At 36.8% G+C, this 17,226-nt stretch overlaps 1 protein-coding gene across 2 annotated transcripts in view; it reads left to right on the top strand.

Moving 5' to 3' along the window:
* Window positions 1-5,506: 5,506 nt before the first annotated feature.
* The window catches only part of RAPH1 (Ras association (RalGDS/AF-6) and pleckstrin homology domains 1), a 52,898-nt gene continuing 41,178 nt past the window's right edge, over window positions 5,507-17,226 (top strand). For both annotated transcript variants that reach the window (XM_046659352.1, XM_046659351.1), the window contains exons 1-3: window positions 5,507-5,626; window positions 8,706-8,811; window positions 9,603-10,108. In XM_046659352.1, coding sequence (XP_046515308.1) covers window positions 5,507-5,626; window positions 8,706-8,811; window positions 9,603-10,108 — 732 coding nt within the window. The remainder of the gene's footprint in view (window positions 5,627-8,705; window positions 8,812-9,602; window positions 10,109-17,226) is intronic.

Here is a 17,226-nt window from a genome sequence, read left to right as displayed (position 1 = left end):
TAAATTTAACAGATTTTTTTTCTTATCGTTTCTTTTGTCTGATTTAGGTTTCCTTCCTCTTGCTTTTATTTTGCAAGAGTTGTATCTCGCACAGTTGGGGGTACTCCTTGAACCTGGAAGTCTTCATAGCCCCCCTTCTCTAGAGCCTGTTTTTCTTTAGAATTATTTATCAGATTACAGCCAGTATAGGAGGTGTTTCAAAAACCATTTTTATGAGAGCTACTGAAACATAACGGGGCATAAATTTCTAAATGAATAACTGAGAAGAAGCATAAGACTGTGATAATGGAGGAGGAGTAATTGGGATGTGTTGATTAGGGGATCCTGAGGCTGGCTAATTTCATTATGGTCTTCAGGAGTACTCATTCTAGGTTCTGCCTTTAACCAAATTATGGTTATGCAAAATGGCATGGCTTTGTGTGGCAAGTCCTCCCAGTAATTATAACACAACATACTACAGCAGTTGTCAGACTTTAGTGGCTTTAGTGGGGGACTTATTAAAAATGTCCCACTTCCTGGAAATTAGTATTTAGTAGATCTTGGGCAGGCCGTTTTAAAACTGACTTTAAAAGAAGCACCCCAGGTCACTTTGATGCAGGTCATCAGCTGACCATTGGAAAAACATTACTGTACAGCATCAAGTCCAAACTCTTTGGTATGGCTTATAATTTTGTCCTTACCCCCTCTCCAGTCCCATTTTCCGTGGGTCTACACCGCACATCCTATGCTTCAGAAATGTTAAGCCACTTAGAGTTCTCAACATGTCTTACTTCCTCACACCTTTATACCCTTGCACATGCTGATCCCTGTGTCTAAAACACGCTTCCCCTTCTTAACTGAAGCATCACCACTTTCCTCTCTCCTCAAACCGAGTTAAAACTGCACTCACATGACATTCCTGGTGTTCTAGCCCTGAGCACAGGGTTTCGTCATTGTTGGTTTTCATGTCTGTCCCCTCCCATGTCATATTTTCCTTAAGGACAAAGGCTATCATGTACATCTCTGCTCCTCCGTGTCTGGCATACAGTAGATATACAGTAAATATTAAATAAAGTCTGAGCGTCTCTTGCCTCTGGAACAGTGAGCCTGCTAAACCTAGGCAGCTCCACACTCCTGCGTCCTGAAGGTTCTCACGTGGGTTGAGTATAGAGTACTCATTTTTACAAAAAGCAGTTCTTTTTAAGTTATTGTAAAGGCACAAAAGGAGTTCAGTAGTAAACAAGGCAACCTGGCTATGTACCATGTATTTTTCTTGCCTCTCTCTGAGTGTGTGACTTGTGTAAATTGTATCTCCTTTCAGGACTTCAGTTTCCATGTCTATGATTATCTCTACCTAATATCTACAGTAGCTTTCTAATGGTCTTTCCCTTCTCTAATAATCCTTACACAGGCAGCGTGTCCTCTGTGTAATACTGTTTCTCCCCCTCCCCCTTCACATCTATGTTTAAGAATCCAGTTGCCTCCTGGAAAAAAAAAACAGGCTTGGCTTCCAAGATCCTATATGACCGGGTCCTGCCTTAGTCCTTGACTTTTGAGTCGCACTCTTCTCTCTTGTTTTATTTGAGTCCATCTCATGACAGCTCACAAACACAGACTTTCTCCTTTGCTCTTTGTAATTTGCCCTACCTGGAATACATTTATTCAAATTCTTAAGCCCTTATCTAAACCCAGCCTTCTTGATAAAGATCACCATTTCATCTCACAGTGAGGAAATTGAATAGTAAAACAAAATATCTCCCAAGAGGAAAGTTAATAGGGAAAATATGGTTGAATAGTTAACTTCATGGAAAATTTAGTGGGAATAATATTGTTTCATACTAAATGAATAGTTTCGTTATGTGTAGTGGAGCTTACTTATATATATTACAAGTTTTAACCTGTAATAATTGAAGCACAGTTATTCACTGTTATCTGTGAAATGAAACCCACCAGCATATAAGCAATGGTAGATCATTCCCCCATTATTTCTTTTTTTACTTCATTAATAAAATAAATTAGTTTAAAATATTAGTTAAATCATAATTAGCTGTAATCTATGATTATTCTGTAATAAGCACGTAATTTTGAAACAATATTCAGGCTGACGAGACCTCCTCATTAGCTGAGTCAACTTTTCCTCATTTTTTTCCAGTTGGATGTTTGCTGGCATTTCTCAGTCTATCTTCAAAACAGATTCCACACCCTCCAGGCCCCCAACCTGCTCCAAGGAACAGCAGGCAGGACCGTGTCACTGGAGGGGAGGGTAAGAGAGGCCAGAGAGGGCCCTGCAGGCCAGGATCACTCAAGGCCTCTCCAGCTGGATTTTATTCTATATTCAATAAGTCTGCACTTTGAGGAGTAACCTTTTCCTTATGGCAGTGTACATTTATTCTTTCAGGACATAGTGTCCCTCAGATGTAGTGGAGCAGGGAATTTAAGTGAAACTTTAATATATTCCCCCCAACCTAATCTCATAGTCACAGAATAATTTCATAGTATTTGTTCTCGTATGTATTATAGTTTCCTTGGGCCTATTTCCACGTAATTAAGGAGAAACATTGCAGTAGAAACAATCCATTTAAATCCAAATTATTTTAAAAACAAGATTTACAAGTTCTATTTTCTTTTCCTTAATTTTACTTTCCTTTGATTGGAGAGTCAATTGACTGACTATTGGATTATTTTATTTGCATTTTATGCTGTCATCATTTCTAGTAGGGGCATTGATATATAACAAAGAGTGAAATTCCTTACTAGATTTGCTGACTTGAGACAGTGCAGAGACTATAAGAAAAGGGGGCTGCTCACTTGGTGTCAGTAGTGAACAAGTGGTGCCCTATTGGGGTAGGAGAATAAGGATTGACATCAGCTTCTCGAGAATGGAGAGTGCTGTTTTAGAGTGCAGATACTTTAAGAAATGTTATAGGACCTAAAGTTTTATTGGAAAAGTATCTGAAGAAGTGTTTTAATTTTTATAAAATAATCCATGTGGTGACAGAAATTCAAGAAAGGACAGAATTGGCAAAAGTTACATAAATGGTAAATGTCAAATAGTTACTACAAAATTTCCATTTATTTTTTGACTCTCTCTCATTGTTCCCTAGCCATATTTACCTCTACTTGAGTCTGTAGTTGTCTAAATAAAAACAGGACTATTAATGAAAATATTTAAAGGGATTTTTAAAATCTGAATAATGATTGGGTTTGAATAATAGGAAAAAGCTCACAAAACACATCAGACTTTGATGTGGAGTCTATAGTTCTAGTTGGCTTTGTGAACATTTAAAATACTCCTTCATTTTGAACCATTTTGTGTTTGCTCTGTAAAATTATATTCCTATTGTTTCATTTTTCCAGTTTGTCCTTTTTCTTATGGGCATTTACAGTATGTGCTCAGAAGGGACGTGTAGACATAAGTATCATTATCTCACAGTAAAATTCCTCCTAGAATATTTCAGCTTCTGGATTATTCCAGTGTGTTTAGTTTTGAAGATTAGGGAGGAAGAGGAAGTTGACTGTTATGTTCCTGTTTCTTTTTCTTGTTGACCCTCATTATGAAGACTGGGTGTTACTACTTCCAGATGTTCTCAGACTACCAACAGTTATTTGAGTCCTTGTCACCTGGTCAGGTGAAGTTTTTATTTGCACTAACATTTTATGTTTTTCATGGGTAGATAACTTAATGAAGTATATCAGGTTTCTATTGAGATTGATCTGTAAATAATTCAATAATGAATAAAAATCTTAGAAATAGTATTAACACAAGTGAATTATAAAAGCCAAATCTTTTTAAGAGTCAGATTTATGAATTGGAGAATTAGTTGATCCATTTTTCATTTGTCAAGGTAGAATGCCCTTATTTATACATCCTTAAAGTAGTAAAATTAAGAAATGGGAATTATCAGTTTCTGTTAGAGATATTGATAATCTGTGATCCTTTATAGTAGTAAACTTAAGAAAATTATTTCCCTTAAGTGCTTAAAATGGGATATGATCTGATTTTCAGCATCATTAAAACTTAACTTCAGGGACCAACCCTGCGGTATAATGGTTAAGTTCGCGAGCTCCGCTTTGGTGGCCTGGGATTTGCAGGTTTGGATCCTGGATGGGGACCTAGCACCACTCATCAAGCCATGCTGTGATGGCGTCTCACATAAAATGGAGGGAGATTGGCACAGATGTTCGCTCAGCAAGGACCTTCCTTGAACACACATGCACAAAAAAACTAAGTTCAGTTTGATTTTGCAACATTATTTACCCTTTCTGCAAAATTTTATATAGTAAAATAAGGCTTAAAATTTAACTTCATGACACTTCATCAGATAAGTAGATTCCTTACATATCTCATAATCACATTTAAAGATCACAGAGGTAATTTTGTTGTAAGATGTGTACAAATTCTTATTCGAGATTAAGGATATCTCTTTAATCTCTGAGGAATTGTTTAAGCCAACTGAAAGGATGTATTCCAAATATTGCCTAGATCACTGGAACAAAATTTGTATTTCAGAAATGTAAGTCAAGAGTATGGAATGTACAGTGGTGATATTCATTGTGTCCTTGGGAAAGTTAGGTATTACTCCAAGTTGAGGGAAAAGGATTCGTGGTCAAATAAATTTGAAATATGTTGGTTTAAGCAAGTCTAAGTTTTACTGAAGATTCCTCAGAGCTTTTAGTATTGAAATATTTTATATTACTCAGATTAATCTTACTTTAAGAACTTTAAGTATCTGGTCAGTCATTTATCTTACTTTGTTTTGTATAATCTTTTCCTCTCTTCACAACATAATATGCAAGTTTCATGTCCCATATCACATTATTTTATTAATTGGGAAGTAGGAAAATATTTTTTCTTTCAAGGGACTTATACTTGAGAAGTCACCACTATGGGAAATTTTGTATATGAATTTAAAGTTTTGAGTTTTGGTTCTAGTTCCTTGGATTTCGTAGGAAGTGATGGGGAAGTAAGATAAAAGACAGATGGGGTAGAAAGTGAAAACACTATAGAAGGAGGAACTAATTCAACAGACTAACCTAAATTAGAAATTTTGTTGTCTTTTCTCTGAAATGCTTGTTGGACTAAGGTTTTGCAAGATACGTACTTATTTGTATCTAAGCAGGTTTTCACAGAATAAATATAATAGCTTGCTGCATCAAAGTCTTCTGAAATGGTTTCTCTGTGGTGTTTGGGGTGTTACAGGATCTATCAGTGGAGAGAAGTGGAGTGTGCTACTGTAATATCCTCTGATTCATGGGAGTGCTCTGCAATTTTAAAATTGTTACTTTCTGGTCACAATCTGATACAGTTTGTTCTTCTTTCACAATTTCCTAAAAATTTGAGATTTAATTGCTCATTTCTACTCACTTGTCAACCCTGTCTCCATTAATGATTTCTAATTTCCTTTTATAATATAGTCTCTAGTTTTGAAAATTTGACTCTGGAGAGTTGCTATATACATCAGAACATACACTGCATAATTTTTCAAGTTCAACTTGTAACCATTCTACACAAATGTCTGTGTTTCAGATGGAGCAGCTATCAGATGAAGAAATTGACCATGGAGCTGAAGAAGACAGTGACAAGGAAGATCAGGACCTGGACAAAATGTTTGGAGCCTGGCTGGGGGAGCTGGACAAGCTCACTCAGGTTAGAAGTAGTGCTTGAAAAACTGCTTGAGGATTTGAAGTCATTACTGTGTGCTGAAAGTTTACTGTGTAGACATAAGGATATGGATGTAGGTTACATTTTAAAGTACTGCTAGAAAGGGAAAATGTCCAAAACATTAACAGGTAAATGACTAGTAACTCTAGAACACAAGACATTATCTTCTGTAGCTGTTTTAAGGAGTTTTTTAAAAAAAGCTTGTGACAGAATTTCACTTCATCTAGAGGAATTACTTAAAATCAGTTTCATAAATTGAAATTGCTGGCTAAAAAGTTTTGAAGCCTAGAATTTAACAGTCTAAATTTTAGCAAATCCTATTCCATAACTTAGTAAATATGAATACATTTTATAACATAGATAATATCTTCCCATGCAAGTATTTTCTATTACATGAGTCCAGAATACTGACAAAGTTTTATTCCCTGCTGCATTTTAAAACAATGGCAAAGCTTTTTCATTTTGTTTTATTGGATCTTGGGTTTAAAAAATAAATAAAAAGAATGCCCCTATCCTCTAAACCAGAACACTTCTTAGAATAAAAGGGTAAACTATTACTACCCAGTTAATACATTATATTCAGTATATGAAGATGGTTATGTTTATTAAAGCAATTTTAACTTTATGCCAATGAGAATATTAGAACAGAACTTATTTTCATTCATCCTTTAATAATATCTCTGGGAAGAACTTTTGTGTAAAATTGCTTAACTAGTGGAAAAGTAGGTGTAAGGTGGGAACTTAAAGTACTAGTTTGTTCCTCTCTCTCTTTCTGTGGCAGCCTGGAATTGACATGATAAACTCCTCCTGTTATTCTTGTAGATCCTTTTGAAAAGCAGACATGTTTGACTATAATCGTTAATGCTGAATTTTGAGGAAAATGCGTTCAATCCTTCTAGAATTTTGTAAGAATCATTTCTTTCATCTTCATTCAGGAGAAATAACATTTGTTGTGAGAAAGGTCTTTTCTTATATCTGTAGTTGCCAATGCCAGACCATTTCAGTTTAATTCTTAAATTTTTTAAAAAGGTGATTTTGGCATAGAGATGGTGCTGAGGCTCTGCAGTTCGATGCTGAGAAGAAAAAGGAAAGAAGCAGCAAAATAGAGGAAATAGAAATGATAATGCACGGAGGGAAGTATGTGAGGGCCAGCTGGCAAGGAGGGTTTCCGCGACTGTGTGGTTTTATTGTCCATACTTGGGCACGGGGCCAGAAAGAGAAAAGACAAGTGGGTATCAATCCAGCTGCTCCAGGTTGAGGAGTGACTCTGTGGTGCTCTGCTGCAGGTGCCATTTCTGCTAGTTTGGCACCTGTATTCGTCTCTATATTTTTAAATTCCCTGACATATAAATGTGAAGAGCCACTCACCAAAAAAGTTGGCTTCTAAACTAATGCTGTGACTGTTCTTTTTATTATATAAATCTGCCTTGAGAGAGAAAGCAGATTAAAACTCTTGTGTAACACGGCTCACTGCTAACAAGTTGCTTTTTAACACTTCAGAAATTTTCAAAAAATATTTTACTTACTAAGTTAGTGGCTGAATCCTCAAGTTTCTTGTTTATTTCATTATGTTAGTTTACTACAAAGTAGCATTAGTGCACCTATATCACACATACAATGTTAATGAGATTTTCAACTTTACATCAGTTTTAAGTGGTTGGTGAATCTTCTGAAAGCGTTTGTAAAATTTTGTGTGTATTTGCATTTTTCTGGAAGAAAGCTAATAGCCTTTGTTAAATTCTCAATGACGCTACCCCCTTGCCCCAAAAAAGTTAAAAACCACCCTACTAGATTAGCAGTTTCTTGGCATCGAGGAGTATTTCTTACTATTTCCCTTGTTGCCCCAATGCCATGGACACAGCAGATAATTATAATAAGTATTTGTTTATTTGAACTGGTAAATAGACTGACTTTTAACATGTCCTCAGTTATATTCCTTATTTTACAGAAAACATTATCTACCTATTATTCTTCATTTCCACTGAGAGAAGGAGCATTAGGGCTTAAATTACAACAGAAGAATTCAGTTTGAGGTTAAAGAAGAATTTCCTAGCTGTTTTGTGAAACTTTGAAATAAGGCCCTGAATGGTGGTGGATCTCCTTCGTATGATAGCCTTAACAATTCGATGGATACTGTCTGAATGGATTCATTTTATCTTGAGACAAGTGAATAAAGAAGATAGCATTCTACTCTAATTCCAAGATTCTACAAATAAGCTATCTAGCATTCTTTTTTATGTGAAATCTATTTGATTATTATAAATAGAAATTAAAGTTTCAAGAGACTAATCCTAGTATTTGGAAATTTATTTAAATAGACACTGAATAACTATTGACCCTTTTCCTGAATTTCTCTGTTTGAAACATCTTATTTTCCCTATTGTAGAAAGGTTAGAGAGAAAAAAGCCTCATTTAAAAAGGTGGTGAGATAACTTACAAGACAAGACAGTGCACCCTGAAGTGCAGTATAATTCTAGACTTATCACAGGCAGTATAGCTGGGGTCCAGTTTGCCTCATCTTGATAGAGCTTGGAAAGAACAAGGATATTCCATCACTGTTTGAAGTTGTAGCCGCCCTCTGTTAAGATCTTGGGTCTCACTCATTTTGAGTCCAGAATTGTGCCTTATCTTCAGGGTACTTCATGCCATGAATGAGGCTTTGCTGGACCAAAAACAAATTCCTTTGAGGAAAGAGATAACAGACTTCTCTGCATTGTTCCTTTCTATTTCTTGTCTTACCATGCCTATATTCATATACCTAGCTTACTTTGTAGTGAATTTATGTAAAATGAGCTCAGTCACTATACTTGATGTATTTGGAAAGATATTTACTCCAAATTATGACAGTGCCTTAAGTAAGCATATACCTACAAATTGAAAAAACTGTCAACAAAATAATATGAAAACCAATTATACTTTTCCTTAAGGCTATTAGTTAGAAAAACTTTGGTTTATTAACTATTATATGACAGTAATTCACTTAATCATAAAACAAACTTTATTCATCTTTTTATATAACTGAAGCCTGAATTTAGTATGACTTATTAAACTTCCTTTTTTAAAGAGTTTGGATTCTGACAAGCCCATGGAACCAGTAAAAAGATCTCCTCTTCGCCAGGAAACAAACATGGCCAATTTTTCTTATCGCTTCTCCATATACAACTTGAATGGTAAGATGAAATTGGGAATAAAATGTAAAATAGTATCCTAAGTTATATAATGTGGAAGCAATGCAACACAATTCCAAACAGCTCAGTATAAAAACTATATGCATAACTTGACTGAGTTCTTATACTTATTGTTTTGTGCATTTTATTACTAATTCAAATGATCACAGAAAAATACAAACTGGAACATAACTAAAATAGTTTTCTAGTTGAGTTATTAATAATTAAGAGAGTACATACTCAGATGGAACCACACAACAAACTTAATTGCATTGTTGTATTTGTACTGGAATAAAAAGTCCAGTGAAATCACTTGTTGGTAATTTTAAAATCATCCCCTCTGGCCTTTATTTAATGTACTCTACATAGTCAACTTTATAGTATTTGGAATTGACATTCTAATCTGTAATTTTTTATGCCATCAGCTCTTTAGGTATAACGTCTCTACCAGGGCACTGATCATGTTAACACCTTAGAGCCTCTGCTAAAAAGTTACATGAGCAATATGATTAAAACCATGGAACAGTATACAATTTTTGCATTATTTTTATCTTTTAACTCAGAATTTTATTCTCCTCTGATTACTACAAATCTTAAAAGACTATTTGTTCCTAAAAATTTCTCTTGGAATTTAAAACAAACAAAAAGCTGTTTGAAATACTATAATTTGATAGGATTTTAGGCCCAATACAATGAATTTTTTTGCTTCTTCCCTTGCATTCATTAGCTGACTTAGAATGAGTAAATTCTGATTCATTGTGTCCTGGAAACATCATGTATGTTGTTCATTGCAGAAGCTCTGAATCAGGGAGAAACTGTGGATCTGGATGCCCTGATGGCCGATCTTTGCTCAATAGAGCAGGAGCTCAGCAGTATCGGTGCAGGAAATAGTAAGCGTCAAATCACAGAAACAAAAGCCACTCAGAAGTTACCTCCTAGCCGACATACATCAAAACATGGCACCTTGAAAGGACTGTCTTCTTCGTCTAATAGGATAACTAAACCATCGCATGCCAACTACTCCCTGGATGACATCACTGCACAGCTAGAACAGGCCTCCTTAAGCATGGATGAGGCTGCCCAGCAATCTGTACTAGAAGATGCTAAACCCTTAGTAACCAATCAGCACAGACGAACAGCATCTGCAGGCACAGTGAGTGATGCTGAAGCACGCTCTGTTAGTAACTCCTCTCGTTCCAGCATCACTTCTGCAGCCTCCAGCATGGACTCTTTGGATATCGATAAAGTAGCGCGCCCTCAAGAGCTGGATTTGACACATCAGGGGCAGCCAATTACTGAAGTAAGTAGATGGAACTTTTTTAGTATTAAATAAGTATTTAGTATTAAAATAAGGAGGAAGTATTTTTTAAAATGTAGTTTTAATTAACTTTCTCATTTTTTCCTACATTTCAAATTTGTCAAGGATACCTCTGAGCTAAGTTTTAAAATCAGACTACTGAAGGAAATATTACCAGACATGGCAGTGTCACAAAGATGATTAAGAAGAGATTTATCATTTCTTTATTTTTATTCTTGTGACTATTTGAAATCCTTGAATTAATATCAGTTTCACATGATTAAAAAGCGTGAAATGTGGTTTATATTTGATGACATTTTGCAAAGTTATTAAGCTGATAATTACTTTTTAATGTATGCTTATTATAAAATAATGACTTAAGAAAAAGACTCATATCCACATTGTAGTCCTCCAAGATTCTAGTTTTTAGAGTTTACTCCATTTTATTATCGAAGAGCCAGTGTGCTATAGTGGAAAGAGCCACTGGGCTTGGAATCAGAAAACTTGGTTCCAAGTGTTTTCTTTGCCACTTGCTACCCATAGGACCTTAAATGAGTTAGTCAACCTCTGCGAACAATTTCTCTTAAGTAAATTGGGGTTAATAGTGCTTGGTCTACCTTACTCATGTGATGGTTCAGAGGGTCAAAAGTGATATAATATACATGAACAGATTTTTACAAGACGAAGCTTTTCTGGATGTGATAGGGTTAGGGTAAGGAATGTATCTGTAGTAAAATAAGTCTAGCAAAAGCTGAGTTTGGTGAAGGTGAATTCTTCATTGAGTTTTTTTCATCAAGGAGAAGGCAATTTTGTTTTAGGGTAGCAGCAAGAAAGAAGAAAATCAATGGGGGCAAAATAAAGCCAGACTTTCATTCAGTTTGCTTCCAGTGGTCTCTGATACAGGGTAAAATAATCTATTTATGAATAATCAGTACTAAGGCAAAATCTTGTAAAACCATTGTTTAAGGAATTGCAGAGAAATTTAAAATTTATACCTACTATTAGACATTATTGATTTCCCCCACTGATTTAATTCATTAGATTAATTTCCATCAGTCAGTAACTCCTGGTACCTTCCCATGTACCTAGCTTTGTTCTAGATGCTGTGGAGCATAAAAGAAGCATGAATCATGGTAGTTTGGAGATGAACTTGAGTTTTATTGATTGTAAAGAAAGTTACCAAATTATATCAACTAAGGAATAAACTTTCATTTATTTAAAGTGAAACTTACCTAATGGTATGTATTCTACAGAGAACATGAAAATGGATTTCTACCTTATGATACCTGGGGATTATATTTTAGCAGCAGGTACTTAGTATGCATCATTTATGTCTTTTAGATTTACCCACTGGACTGAGCAATATTTTATTAGGGATGTGCTTTCCTGGTTGTTCTGTTTTTTGTATATTGGTATTCCTCCTTTCCAACCAGATTATTTTGAGTTGGGTCAAGATGCATGAGGACAGGTTATGAACTAATGATTAAGGATCTTCGTCTGTATGTGTGTGTTTCTATTTGTAAAATACACTCATTATAAACGTTCAAACAACAGAAGAGCAAATAAAGTGGAAAGTGAGAACTGCTGTCCCAGCAAACGCTTCAGCTGGTGTCTAGTGGTATCCATGGGCAAGGATACCAGTGTTCCCTGGTGTAATGTTTAACGTAAGACTTTAGTATAAGGTTTGGTGAGTAAGCCAGGATTAAAGCATTGAAAGCAGTTAAGGTCTTCTCTGTCTAGCCTGTTCCTTTGCCTTGCCCAGATGGGTAAAAAAGTGGTTTAGCAAACCTGGAACTTGCCTCAGTATACTTTTTTCTGGATCTAGTCTGTTCTAATTTAAATCAAGAAAACTGAAGAGGCTTACTAGATCCCAAAGCCATGTATCAAATTGTCCCTACACTCAAATACAATTTAAAAAAAATAGTTTAATTAGTTTTGCATACATGGAGTTTAAAGAGTTGATTAGGGGGCCTGCCCCATGGCCAAGTGGTTTAGTTCGTGCGCTCTGCTTCGACAGCCCAGGGTCTCGCTGGTTCCGATCCTGGTCGCAGACATAGCACCGCTCATCAGGTCATGTTGAGGTGGCGTCCCACATAGCACAACCAGAGGCACTCACAACTAGAATATACAACTATGTGCTGGGGGACTTTGGGGAGAAGAAGAAAAAAAAGATTGGCAACAGATGTTAGCACAGGTGCCAATCTTTAAAAAAAAAGGAGTCAAATAGTTCTATGAGACTTGTTACAGAAAAGTCTGCTGCACTGTCTGTCTGTCTCTCCCTTTTTCCCGCCCCCCTTTTCCTCCCTCTTTCTCTCTGTCTCTCTCTCTCCTGCTCCCAGAGATAAGTACTTTCTACTCTTAGCTGATTCTTAGGGTTTTAACCTCCATGTCATTAAATCTCTACTTGTATTGCTATTTCTTGATTTTTGTCAGTTGTATGTATTATTTACTGATTTCTCACTCTGGAAGATTAGGATATAATGCTCTTTAGACAGCTCCGTTCTCTTCTCCCCTCCTATACCCCCACCTCACAGTCTTTTTGGTTGGGTTACTATTCAGTGTTTATGTTATCATGACTACCTACATGCAATTTTCTGCTAAACTCTGTATACTTTTATCACATTTCCTTTTTGGAAGATTGTATTTTGTTTTTCCTGGAATTAATAATTGTCTTTAGATTTAAAAATATATAGTTTTTTTGTTATATTTATCTCTATTTCAACTCTGAACTTTCCCCCAGTTGATTAAATCTCTTACTTGGTTCAAACAAAATTAGTGTTCTATTAATTTCATCTTCTTAAAATTCTTTTCTATCTTTTGTGGTCTACGCTAGGATTCGTCTTAGATCTTTTCTCTCAGATGGGTGAGCTTCTCCAGAGAAGGTTCTTCCAGTCGCCTGCGTGGAGCGCATATCTTCGGCTTATAGTACTTTAGCAGCCCATTTGGGAAAGATGGCTTGGAATATGTGGTGATCCTCAGTGTTCAGTATGTGATCTTCCATTTAATCTTTCTAGGTCAGATCTCAACCATCAGCACTTCCGACATTTTGGGACAGAGAATTTTTTGTTGTGGAGAGCTATCCTGTGCATTGTAGGATGTTTAGCAGCATCCCTGGCATCTACCCACTAGGTGCTGGTAGTACACAGGCAACCTCCAGTTGTGATAACTGGAAATGTCTCCAAACATTGCTGCATGTTTCCTGGAAGGCAAAGTTGCCTCCATGTGAGAATTACTGCTTTAAGAAGAAGAGTTAATAGGAAGTCTGAGCCCTTTTTTGCGTGGAACATGACGTGGAGTTTTCCTTTTCCTGACATTCTTTTAGTAGGAACTTGATTAATAAATATAGAGTGTTTCCAGGTAATATTGTTTATTGTAAATTGACCTCTGATTGATGAGTGCTTATGGACCAGGAAGACTGGGTGAACTATAGAAGCCTATGAAAAGACTCAGACCTTGACTTCCTGGTGTGCGGTGTGTAACTCTTGTAAGTGAGCATGAACACATCCCTTGAGGGGCACTGGAACTCAGTGGCTCTTATAGTGCACAGCTGATTCTTATGGAGCATGAAGTTTCCCTAAGCCAAGGTGATTTCTGTACTTACCCACATGATCTCTTTCTCTTACAATGGTGAGTCCAAAAAAGACCCCTGGTGGGTTGTATAGCTCCCTTTTGAAGATAGCATGTCTCATGCTACATGCTGTCTTTGTCTTTCTGCAGAACTAAGTGCACTTGGTGCCAAGCTATGGCCTATTGGGTGCTGTGAGTGAATAGCAGTCTGAACCTGAGACCACTGCTGGTGGGCAAGTAAAGGAAGAAATCTGGGAATTAAATGCTTTCTTAAATATGCTTTCAACCAATCCTCCTGCTTTTAGTCCCAGCTTCATTTCTGCTGCTTCTGGAGACTTTTGAGGTTACATAATGTAAATTGGGGTGCTCTTCTGCTTTTCTCCAGCGCTGGCGTAGCATTCGGCTTTTCTTGGGCCTGCTGAGTTGGTTACCACTCAGCCATATGCTTTCTAGCTTCCAAAATTTTGTCATGTCTTCTTGTGAGTTTGTCTTTAAACACACCCACCCACACCCCCCAAAATCCTTTATCTTATTTTAGTGGGATTTGTGGGGGGAGTGGAGCTACCTCATTTGTCATTCACAGTCTTCTCAGGTTTACAGTCTCTTGACCTTGGAGTGTCCCAAGGTACGGTCCTCAGACTACCTTTCTATCTCTAGCCACTCCTTTTGTGATCTTATGCACTGCCAACTCCCAAATTTTAATACCCTATTTCATTTATTTAAAACACTTTTCCTCCCACAGTTAATCCCTCTAAAGCAATGGTTCTCAACTGGGAGTTGTTTTGTCTCCCAGGGCATATTCAGTAATATCCGGAGACGTTTTTCGTTGTCAGTGATAGAAGGGTGCTACTGGCATCTAGTGGGTAGGGGCGAGCGGTGCTGCTAAAATCCTATAATGCACAAGACAGCCCCAACAACAAAGAACTGTCTGACCCAAAATAGTGCCAAGGTTGAGAAACCATGTTCTAAAATCAGGTGGCACCTGTCAGCGAGGTGGCAATTATACTATGTTATGTGAAGCCTTCTCTTGACAGTTTCTGATAAAGATTAAGAAAGTACCAGCATTAAATCATCTTAGGTTCAAGGAAATAGATACAGGTATCTTTAGCCAGCATCTCTCCCCTGAACTCCAGGCTCATCCATCCTCTCTGTAATCAACACCTCTATTTGGGTGTCTAATAGGTAGCTTAAATGTAACTGGTCTCAGCTGAAGCCCTGGTCTTTTCTCCCAGGCTTGCTCCTCCCACAGTCTTCTCCATCTCGGTTAATGGCTGTTGCGTCCTTCCAGTTCATCAAGCAAAATCCTTGGAGTCTTGACTTCTCTTTTCCTTTCCTCTCCCCTTCCAATTCAACAGCAAACCCTGTTGTCTTTACTTTTAGAATATATCAGAATTTAAGCACTTCTCAGCACCTTCACTGCCACCAAGCCAACATCATCTTGATGTAGATTTTTGCAGTAGCCTCCCAACTTGTCTTCTTGTGTTCACCTTCCCCTTAACAGTCTATCCATCTGGCAGCCAGAGTGGTCCCATTAAAAGGTAAGTCAGATCTTGCCCTTCCTCTTTCCAAACCCAGAGACTTTTGTATCTTACTCAGTATAAAACCAAAATCCCTAGAAGGGCCTGCAGGGCCTTACCGGATCTGCTTTCCCATTGCCTCTGCCTCTGTTTTCCTTCCTTCCCTCCCTCCCTTACTCTGCCAGTCATGCTGCCTCCTAGTTGTTCATTGACAGCAACCCGAGCCTCCACCTCAGGGCCTTTCACTTGTCCCCCTGCCTGAACACCCTTCCCCATGATAGACCACTTATACCCTTAGGGATTTGCCCAGATGTCACTTTCTCATCGAGGGCTTCTTTGATCACTCTATTTTAAAATCGAACCCCTCTTCCTCTGCCCTGTGATTACTTTTTTATTTCCCTTTTCTGCTTTATATTTTTCTTTGTCATCATTTAACATACTATGTATTTTATTCTTTCATTTTGCTCATCTGTCTCCCCCCACTTGAATATAAGCTCCAAGAGGAGAGGGATTTTTTTAAAAAAATTTCTTTGATTCCTGATGTATCCAATCCATCTTTGTCTAGAAGTCTGCACCCTAAAATAATGAGCAACTATTTTCTTTCAAGGTCGGGGATGGAGGGCCACAAGTGAAGCAGCGTGTGAAAACTCAGATAGTGAGACTTTGTTTTCAAATGGGTTCCTTAGAGGCAGCGGTTATACCTAACTGTTTTCAGAGAAACCCAGGGCAGAGTAGTTACTTTCAGCTGAATTTTAGTGACTCAAATACCAGTTAGAAAAATCAACTTGAGATTGGTGCTATTTCATCTTAGGGATGTGGGTAGTCAAACTGCCCATCTAAAAACAAAATAGTACTGTGGCTTATCCTACTTGCTCTCTGAAAGCCAGCAGGGATAGGCACAGTACAGTTTCACATCAGGAGGAGTCCGTCTTTTTTCCCTGCCTTTCTCTTTTTTGACTTTTGTTGAAATATTGTGCTTCCAGGCACTTCCCATCCGTTATCTCATTTAAGCCTCTCTGTATCCCTTTGATGTAGGGGCATCATTCCAAAGAAGAGATTAAGTAGGTCAAATAATTGAGAAGTCTGTATATAAATTCCAAAACTACATTTGCCATCCAATTTTTATCAGTATCTTAAAAGTGAAGCTGATTGTTAAAAATGATTACTTCCTGAATGTTAAAGGATGGTTTAGCATAAAGATATTTTCCATGGATAAACGTAAAAGTGAATTATAGAATAATTTCAGTCAATATTCTTATGAAATGTGTCAGTAATGTTCATTTGCTAAATTTTAAAATTAGAATTCGTTGTAGTTGAAATAAATTCTAATAAAGGCTCGTGATATCTTAACCAGTGTGGAATAAATGTTGCAGCTGATTTACCAGCATCGTTGTGGTACTGTTATTCATACTAGTTGATAAAACAATACTTTCCAATAAGAGAACAGTTCGCATATTCAAATAGTAATTGCATGTTATAAATTTTATAGAAAATAGGGTTTACTGATAAAAAGTTAATGCTGAAATATACCTTTATATTCTGGTGGGATTTAAACTTCAATGATTCCTCTGAATTTGGGATTTTATAAATGAAAATGTATTTTTAAAATAAATACTTTTAAAAGCTATTACTGTAGTTTATGGTAGATTGGAAAGGTTTTGCTGAATCTTAAGAATACTTGATGATTGTATTATAAATATTATGATGGAAAAAACTCCTAAGTATCTGAGCTACTAAAACTTTTGAATGTTATGCTTGTTTCCTCTTATGTATAGGGCTTTTTTAAATGAAATCTTTCATGGATACAACATTATACCTTGTGGTATGCAGCACAACCTATCATAGCTTCAGGGCAATTCCTTTACTTCCTTCACCTTCCAGAACTGTTTTAAGAGTTAATGTGTGCAGGAATTTTGAGGTATTGGAGAGAAAACAGCAGTTGTGTTTATTGTAGCATTGGGGGGAATTTCCCCTTTGGCATTGGAGCCCTGAATTATCCTCAGCAAACCACCTTTGTTCTGCAGTATTAACTGGGCA

This window comes from Equus quagga, chromosome 4 (assembly GCF_021613505.1).
Source record: "Equus quagga isolate Etosha38 chromosome 4, UCLA_HA_Equagga_1.0, whole genome shotgun sequence".
In the NCBI taxonomy this organism is placed as follows: domain Eukaryota; kingdom Metazoa; phylum Chordata; class Mammalia; order Perissodactyla; family Equidae; genus Equus; species Equus quagga.
Note: the sequence above shows the minus strand (reverse complement) of the source record. Positions and strands in the feature narration are given on the sequence as shown.